Below are 9,995 nucleotides of genomic sequence, written 5' to 3'. Positions count from 1 at the left end.
CGGTTTGCTGATGTCAACGTTGTGGATCGAGTGGCCCATGGTAGCGGTGGGGTTATGGTATGGGCAGGCATATGTTATGGACAACGAACACAGGTACATTTTATTGATGGCATTTTGAATGTATAATACAGTAAAACTGCACATTTTAGAGTGGCCTTTTATTGTGGCCAGCCTAAGGCACACCTGTGCAATAATCATGCTGTCTAATCAGCATCTTGATATGCCACACCTGTGAGGTGGATGGATTATCTCGGCAAAGGAGAAGTGCTTTAGACACAGATTTAGACAGATTTGTGAATAATATTTGAGAGAAATATGCCTTTTGTGTACATAGTAAAAGTCTTAGATCTTTGAGTTCAGCTCATGAAAAATGGGGGCAAAAACAAAAGTGTTGCGTTTATAATTTTGTTCAGTGTAACTGGATTGGGTGTTGATGCAAAAACTATTAAAGATTCTTAGAACACTAATATGTTGCATAGATATCAACATATAAAATACACTATCATTTAGATCCAATAGATACCAAACATGGCATAGGTGTTTTATTCTTAGCATTAAAAATCAAATTTTTTGTTTCATGTTGACTTCAAGTAAAAGTGTTTCTGTTTAGTCTAGCATTCCATGCAGGTTTCCTTCCAGTGAGATAATTTGATCAGCTAGCCCATGTTGATCCGTGTGGCTGCTGTCGGCACTATCGGTTCATGAACTCAACCAGCCGTGCTGCTTTTGCCTGGTGTAACTTTCTGGAAATAGATACAGTAAACTGAAAAAGTACATAGTATCTGAATGTCATTTCATTTGATATAACATCAAAATGGCATCCACAAACTAAATTCTAGATCTTCCCTAACTTCACTTCATTTTTGTTTCCGTTTTGATGATTTTTTTGAGAAGTTGAGAAGTCAGTTCTCATGTTTTCATTTTCAGCACTAAATCTACTGTTTTATAATTAAAAACCTAGCAAATAGCTCTAATCCAGTGCATTGACATTTGGACATTTTTAAGTTTCTACATTTTTTTTTCTTCTGTATATGGATGTGCATATTTGTACTATATTGTCTGAAATCTGAGCTCTTGAGCGGTAATTGTTCAGCATTGTGGTTGTTTTGTGGTTTTATGTGGAATGAGATATATCTCATAGGGTAAACTGTGTTTTCAGAAGAGCCAAAGGGCAGATATCCTCCGGCTCTCAGCATGGACAGATCTCAGAAGCGGTGCAGGTGTCTGGAGTTGTGTGTCTTTCAGCGGAACAGCAGGAGGAGAGCGCTTTATCCTGTCTCCTAAACGGATGGCTATTGTAGGGAGAGAGAGATATCTCCTCCTTCATTACGCACGTAATGAGGCATTAAACACTCTTTAACATCTTTATCAGGACTTTGTCTCAGCCTGATGCTGTTTCAGCGGTTTGTACAAGCAGTCCAGTTTCAGGAATATGGACAAATTAAAGGGGCCATATCAGTGGAAAGGGGAGTTTTCACACTCTTTCTTTTTTCTTGCATGCATTCTTTCATGATTTCATTCCTGCTTTCATTCATACATCCATATTTAAAATAAATAATTATTTAATTAAATGAATAAAAAAAATACCTAAAAATACATATGGTTTTAAAAATGTATAATTAGTAATTTATTTAAAATATTTAAAAGAAATAATTTTTAATAAATGAAAATACATGTTAAATAAGTACATAAAATTAAATATAAAAATGCATAAATAATATTTTGCTGTAACATAAATAATCAATAAATCATTATGTAAAATAATAATTTAAATTATTTTAAATAAATTAATAATTTTAAATAAATGGAAATAAATTTCAAATACATGTTTTAAAATGTATAATAAATACAAAAGTTATTTACAATAAATAAATTATTTAAAATAAATAAATAAATAAAAATAAAACTTTAATCTTTAATCATCGTTTATTTTAAATATTTGTGTTTTAAATAATCATTTATGTATTTATTTAATTTAAATCATTATGTATATATATTTTTTAATTTGATTTAATAAATTTCTTTTAAATAATTATTTCTACTACTTTTACTAATTTGCTAATTTTACTTTTACTAATAAGCAGCACTATAATACAGGCATTAATACACGAATAAAGTGCTTATTTATTGGTCACCTTAATTCATTTATATATCATATTTTGCATGCTTTTATGTATGAGTAGTATCTCGGTGCTTGTGTGTGTGTTGCATGTGGGCGAACAGCTGCTCACACGCTGTGCACGTGCTGATGATCAGCACTTTCTAATGAGCCAATTCATCTCTCGTTAACATTTGTTATGACCTGCAGGAGTTCCCACACGGGGAGTTCACACTCTTCCATGATTTTCAGAGTGTGCAAAACTCTCACTTCCCCAGATCTGCAATGTAGCCACTGGGCTGTCGTCGTAGTGGTCAAGCAGCGTTGCAACTGGGAAGAGACCCATGTGAAAAAGGTGCTTGTTAGTTAACAGATGTAGCAGCCTTTCAAAGGTTTTCTCGTTTTCCCCACTCACTGTAAAAGCTCTGAAAGCTTGATGACCCCTGCAGATGGGATTCAGCGATGCTGACAGGTGCATCCATCCTGCATCTTGGGTCCACGTCTGTATATGTATTGACTTGCCAAATCTCAACACCACTTGGTTTTTTTCATGAGGACATTCTCAAAAGGGCAAATATTTGACATGATTGTGTATGTGGGATGGAGCTCTTACACCAGCAGATGTTCACAGCAGACCCAGCAGATCCCTGTTTGTGAAGCTGTAATGGACGACAACACAGTGTGGGCCCGTATAATGACTGTTGGCCTGCTGGAGACAAACACACACCCAAAACCACAGGTCGTATATAAAGAGATTTTTGCACAGATACGTCTAATGAAGGCTAGAAGGGCTTCTTAACTAGTTTGTTCTGGCATTTGCAATTGCATGACCTTGGGCATGTTGGGAATGGCATATTGCCTTTTATTTTTGGAAGTAGTTTTAGTTTAGTTATATTATGTAAACACAAACTTTTATTATGTTGTTGCGATTAATCTTGATTAAAGGTGGGGTAAGCGATTTCTGGTAGCCAATGTTGACATTTAAAATCACCAAAACAAATACGCCCCTACCCCAAAAGAGTCTCGCCCCTATTTTGATAGCTCCGCCCCACACATACGTACGCAACCCAGGCAACGATTAGTTCTGTGAAACAAAGTAAAACCAATGTTACACGTGTCTACACCGGACGCGAGTAGCGCGACGCGACAAAATACTATAGAACTCATTATAATCAGTGATGCTGTCTACACCATATATATATATATATATACACACATATATATGGTCTACACTGGATGCGGCGCGCCACAACACGACAAATCCCTGACAGAAAACTGCTGCTGCGTTCTATTTATGACGTATTGACACACATTTCTAATGATTTTCAACGGTCGCTTTGTCGCGTCCAGTGTACTACAGACTTTAGCTGTTGTGGCGAGACACAGTGTTTCTCACCCATCGAGAAGAAACAAAGCAACCTCGGCATCCGATCACAGGCCTTTCGCTCCTTGAGTCCTCTCCAGCGCTGGAAAGCTGATCCGATATTTACACGGGTCCTACTTCTTGCCTTATTGCTTTAAGCCTTCTTTTGTGCCGCAGACGGTTTCCTCTTTAGTTTTTTATCCGCCATCTCTATCTTTCTGTCGCTTGGCTCGCTAATGTCCGTCCTGTGCTGCGCACTGTACGCTCTCTCCTCCACATCATGAGTAGACACGCCCCTTACTGCTGATTGGCTACACGTTTGTTTTGCTATTCGGCCCGAATCGGTTTTCTAAATCATTTTTGAAAAATCACTTACCCCACCTTTAATCAGTTATAAAGGATCGGCAAAATAAAGGATTGGCGAAATAAAGGAGCCAAAATGTGACTCTTGACATTTTTTATGACAGCTTAACTCAGAATAATCCATATTTTCTTGCATGCGTTCATACACTCAGCGCTGCATAATAGTAAACAGTTCTGCTTTTATGTAGCTGCAGAGGTTTGAAGAACATGAATTTCAGCTTGATGTGAGTCATTCAGGAGAGCTCCTCACTAATGCAGAACAGCACCGATACAGTATTGATGGTGAATCTCTGCGGAGGTTATCGTTTGGAGAGGTGAGTCAGCTACACTTGAGCAGGGTTTCCTGTCATCTTCAAGTGCGGCCGCCACACGAGTGTGTGAGTCATTGTGGTGGGACGTTAATGCAGTGTGTGCTTGTGTTTCATCTGTACAGAGATCTGGATTAGAATAAAAACATTGACCGCTTTCGGGACTGATGATTGGTTATCTCAAGGGCTTTTCCTTTTTCTTTGTTCTTTGTGGGTCTCTTTTGAACAGCAGAGCTCAGTGAAAAATCTTAGACATCCAGAAGATTCTATTCTAAAATAGAAAATAATTACTTTAGATTGAAATAATATTTTACAATATAACTGTTTTACTGTTTTTTGATCAAATAAATGCAGCCTTGGTGAGCAGAAGTATTGGAGCCTGTTGGCACCACGGAAAAAAATTTAAAGGTAATTCCAATTGTTTATATCTCACAATAATGCATTTATATCTCGGAATTATGCATTTATATCATGCAAATTCTGAGTTTTTCCTCAAAATTGAAAAAATAAAAGTCCGAATTGTGAGATGATAACTCAGAATTGCTAGGGAAAAAGTCAAAATTGTGAGGTTAAAAAGTCGCAATTAAATAAAATAAAATTAAATGAAATTTTTAATGGAATGAAATTAAAATCTTAATGGCCCCAAACTTTTAGACAATAGTGCCTGTATATAATTTATTGATATCTATCTATCTATCTATCTATATATATATATTTCTTTCTCTCCTCCATCTCCCTTCCACCCCACTTCCATGTAAGTTTCATGTATAGATGGGGCATGAATGATGTATCATACAGCTTCAAGTCAGTGTCTCCTTTAGGTCCTTCTGTGAAGAGAGCTCTAACTAAGGTTGAGTTGGAAGGGGTTTCTTTTTTTCTTATTCACAGCTTCTCTTTATGTGGCATAAAAGAGTGTAACAAACCCCCATCTCATGTATCTATCACAAATTGACTTTTTACTTTTCCCAATTTTACATTATTTATTGAGTTCAAGGAAATATTTATGATTTATCGTGCTGCTGATTAAACTGAACCCTTGAGCCAACAAAAAGTTTTCCTTTTCAGGTGATTTCACTAAGTCTGAACAAACTACAGTATTAATATTAACCAAAACTAAAAAAAAGCTTTGAGCTCTTTATTTTTATGCCGCAATACTGAGGTAAAAAGAATTGCGATAGCTGCCTTTTTCATGTTGACCTAAACTGGCAGATATCAGACTCAACAGGTGAATTTGTCTACGTCTCATTGCTTTGGCTTGGTTCTCATCCTCAGAGTCTCTGGTCTCCATCAGCAGTGCCACGGGGCCTTTGTGTGGCATCCAGCTCAAATTAAATGCTTAAACTGCCTCATGGGCTTCTCTCTGAAGGGGGATGTAATAAGTAAGGGGGGGATTTAATTGGCCTGTCCTGTCCCCTTCTCATCATTTCAGAGCTCTGTGCTGTCTTCTGATGCATTCATCATATGGAAAACCATCTCCCACTCCGGGCTTCATAGCTTGTATAATAAAGAAGCCTTTTTCAACCCTACTTTAATTTCCCTCAGGATTGAAGCCTGGTGTTTACTCTGCGTCAGGTCAGTGTAGCCCATCAGTACATTCACACTGGATTTATGTTCCAGTTTGGTATGGATTATTAGATTCCTGAAAAATATAGTGTTTGAAAGTGAAAATCCATGATGATTTGGAGACAATTGAAACCGTTTGCCCTTAACTAATATTGTTTTTTTTTTAAGGGAGGAAAGGGGTGGCCATTACTTTTCACACACACACACACACACACACACACACACACACTTTTTTTTTCACATTTTTAATTTTATTTTTTTAAACTTTTTTTGTATTCGTTTGTTAATTAACTTATTTTTTATTTTATTTATTGTTATTTGTTTAATTTATTTTATTTTCTGATTTACTTTTACTTACATTCATTTATTTTATGTACTTGTTTATTTATTTATTTTAGTTTTATTTATTTATTTTTAGTTTAGTTTATTTACTTTTCTATTTACAAACATTGATTTGTTTACTTTTATTTGCTTGTTTAATTTTTTCTTTTTATTTCTTGATTTACTATTTATTTACTGGTTAATTTTATTTTACGTTATTTATGTACTTTTATTAGCTTACCTTTATGTACTTATTTAGTAATTAATTATTTTGTTTTATTTTCGTATTTTTTATGTTTACTCTTATTTATTTTATTTATGTACTTTTGTTCATTTACTTGTTTATTTGTTATTTATTTTCTTGTTTAATTTTTTATTTATTTACTATAGTGTACAAACTGATCACCCGGTCTAATTTTTTTATTTATTATTTATTTTTATTCGTTCGTTCATTCATTTGATCTGTTATATAGTTATTTTTGTTAGAAATTAAACATGTAAAATCACGATTAATCACATCCAGAATAAAAGTCTGTTTACATAATATATGTGTGTGTTCTGTGTATATTTATATGTATATATAAATACACACACATACATGTGTATATAGTATGTGTAATATGTATTTATGTATAATATGAATTATATACACACACACACACACACACACACACACACACACATATATATATATATATATATATATATATATATAAGAAATATACATATAAAAAACATAATACATGTATATATGTGTGTGTATTTATATATACATAATAAATATACACAGTACACATACATATATTATGTAAACACAGATTTTTATTTTGGATGTGATTAATCGTGATGATTCAATTTTACACCCCTATTAGAAATTCAATCCCAAAATAATTTGAACTGTCTATATTATGCTTTTTTTATTCAAGTAATTTTTGCATTTTTTTTAACTCACCAGCATATTAGCCATTTCACAATGACAGCCATTTCTTTTTAGTGTGAAATACACAATGAACTCCAGATTCATGGAATTCATGAGAAATGTCAACAGTAACCGTATTTCAGAGGCGACGGACAAGAATAGATACAGTTGGTTTTCATTCTTTGAGAATAATTCATGCGTTCTAAACTCCATATGGCCTTCAGCGGCGGATGATTATTAGTGTGAGACGGGGCTCTGGTTAATTTGAGCATGAAATCTGTGAGCATACTGTAGATAATACAGTGAATACATCTCCTCCCCAGGGAACGAGGGGCCATTGTTTGGAAACGCTTAATCAGTATCAGACTCTGTCTCTGGATTAATGGAAAAGCTCAGTACAGCAACTCCAGTCCGCTAGCTTCCAGCTCTGAAGGATTTACTCAGAAACGGAGAGCCAAATTCAGCTGAAAAGAGTCATATAGTGTTGCTTAACTGGTAGCAACCATGGTGCTAGAAACACCAAGGTCATGGGTTTGAGTTCCATAGTTTATATCTTGTCAGTATCAGACTCTGTCTCTGGATTAATGGAAAAGCTCAGTGCAGCAACTCCAGTCCGCTAGCTTCCAGCTCTGAAGGATTTACTCAGAAACGGAGAGCCAAATTCAGCTGAAAAGAGTCATATAGTGTTGCTTAACTGGTAGCAACCATGGTGCTAGAAACACCAAGGTCATGGGTTTGATTTCCATAGTTTATATCTTACATCTGCCAGATGCATGATTGTAAATGTCATATGAGGTCATATTATTGTACCCCCAAGTAAAATAAATATTTACAATCGCCGCTGGCTGTTTAATTTGATGAGATTTGTAGAGCGGTGCATGCAAACATATTGATCAGGCCTGTCAACATCAATGAATCTTATTTTTAAGAGCTGAATGCTTTTCTTTCTTTATGCATTTATACAGTGCTGCTTTTCATTGATGTGTGTGTGTGTGTTTGTGTGTGTGTTGCAGATTTCCAGTGGGTGCAGGGCGATGTGTGTGAGGTGCAGTTAATGGTCTATAATCCCATGCCATTTGAGCTGCGGGTCGAGAACATGGTAAGTGATTTGATATTACAAAATGAAATAATAAATATTATAATTTTATTTGTAATTTAGTTTTTTTTCATTGTTTAATTTTAGTTGTTTTTATGAAATATAATTTTAATGTGTATATATATTTATACATATATATTGAATTTTTTTTCATAATTTAGTTTTTTACTTTTGTATTTGATATTTTATTTTGTTTATATAAAAAAAATGTGTGCGTTTATTTGTCATTGTTTTTGTTTTATTGTCATTCATTTTATGAAATATTATTTTATATATTTTTATTTGATATTATATTGATCTTATTTTTATTTATAATGAAATTTCTATTTTTCTTTGTTTCTTTTATTTTGTTTGTACCTTTCTTTTTGTTTTGTTGTAGTTATTTTTTATGAAATAATTTTTTGTCGTGTGTGTGTGTATAAAATTCAAAAATTAAGTAATAAATAATACCATTTGTATTCATAATTTTAATTTTGTTACATTTTTTTATTTTATTTCTAAAAATATTTTATTCATAACTTTAAATGTAATTTTTTTTTTATTGAAATATTATATTTTTCTGTCATATAAATTTTTATCTGTACAGCCCAAAATGATGGAGCATTTTAAGTTCTCATCACTGCTATCAGGAAAAAATGCAACTGAATGCATCAACACATTCACCAACCTCAGAGGGTTAAATAACAGTGCTTGCTGCAATACATTCTTATGATTTTAGCAACATTTCACATCTGGAGCATGCCTGTGATGCCTTAAAATGTTGGTAGGCAGCTTACTTATTTTGAGAACAACATTTTTATTTTTATAATTTTTTTTACTATTTGTAATTGAACATGAGAAAAAGGTAGAGAAAGAGAGAAGGGAGAGTCCATTATACACACGCACATCTTCATCTTCCTATGGAAGAGACATCTAGCTCGTTAAGTGCATGTTAGTTTAATTACTTTTGTACAGATTCAGAAAATCTGTGCTTGACACTTTAATGTCTGAATCACAGTAGAAAATATGATCTTACATCAGAACGCTGCAGAGGCTTTATGGTGTTTCTCTTTGTTCATCACTGTAAAATAAAATGCTAGAAACAGATTTTATGCACGAGCACTTATATTTGAAGCATATAAAAGTGGCATTGAGCGCTATGGAGATCTCTTTAAAAAATTAATTGCTTCATTTATAGCGGTTTTGTCACTTTATATGGCATTTTGCTCTCAGTGAGGACAGAAAAATTGGGCTGGAAACTGCACCTAGTGGACATGGTGTTGTCATTGTGTTTGTTTGTGATTTGGGCACTGCGCTGAGCAATGGGATTGTAATGCAAATGTCATTGCCAGAAATCTTTTGTGTTTTCCTCTTTACATATTAAATGCACTTTAGAATTCGACCCAGACAGCTGAAACGAGATGGTGCCACTTATTGGTGGCTTAAGGGCCATTTAGGCTATAGAAGGTCACCATGACCTGCCCATAATGATAGTGGAATGGAGGCAGAACCACACTGAAGAGACTGAGAGGGGTTACAGTGTCTTCCTGACATTATAATGAGCCACTCATATGAGACCCAATTATCAGAATCCGGCCATGTGGAGACGCTCCTAAGAAACCAAGGTAATCGTGTATCAAACGCGGACTCTTCTAGTGCTGCTTTGCTGTCTGCTCTCTACATTGACAGCTGCCTTCTGAGAGGCTGTTCACGTTAGACACATTCTCGCTTTCCATCTGAGCTATTTATTTTTGGTCATAACAAAGTATTTCAGCAACCTTTCTTGTCACTGAGGCGCCTCAGATTTGATTTATTGATTGTTTGAGTTCTCTCTCTTCTTGGCATTATTGGGGTGCCTCAGATTTGATTTGATTTGTAATTTTAATTATGGTAATAACAAGGTGTCTTAGAATTTTAGAAACCCTTTAAGGCAACTCAGATTATTATATATATATATATATATACAGTGGGGCAAAAAAGTATTT

General features: G+C 34.3%; 1 protein-coding gene across 1 annotated transcript in view; it reads left to right on the top strand.

The window, feature by feature from the left end:
- Positions 1-9,995, top strand: part of LOC107559663 (trafficking protein particle complex subunit 9-like) — a gene marked incomplete at its 3' end in the record, with an annotated part of 86,581 nt that overhangs the window by 60,306 nt on the left and 16,280 nt on the right. Inside the window, exons 12-13 of the mRNA XM_016243563.1 lie at positions 7,949-8,034; positions 8,618-8,706. Of these exons, the coding sequence (XP_016099049.1) occupies positions 7,949-8,034; positions 8,618-8,706 (175 nt within the window). The remainder of the gene's footprint in view (positions 1-7,948; positions 8,035-8,617; positions 8,707-9,995) is intronic.

The sequence above is a fragment of the Sinocyclocheilus grahami genome, unplaced genomic scaffold, assembly GCF_001515645.1.
Source record: "Sinocyclocheilus grahami isolate Dianchi unplaced genomic scaffold, SAMN03320097.WGS_v1.1 scaffold695.1, whole genome shotgun sequence".
NCBI classification, from domain to species: Eukaryota; Metazoa; Chordata; class Actinopteri; order Cypriniformes; family Cyprinidae; genus Sinocyclocheilus; species Sinocyclocheilus grahami.
Note: the sequence above shows the minus strand (reverse complement) of the source record. Positions and strands in the feature narration are given on the sequence as shown.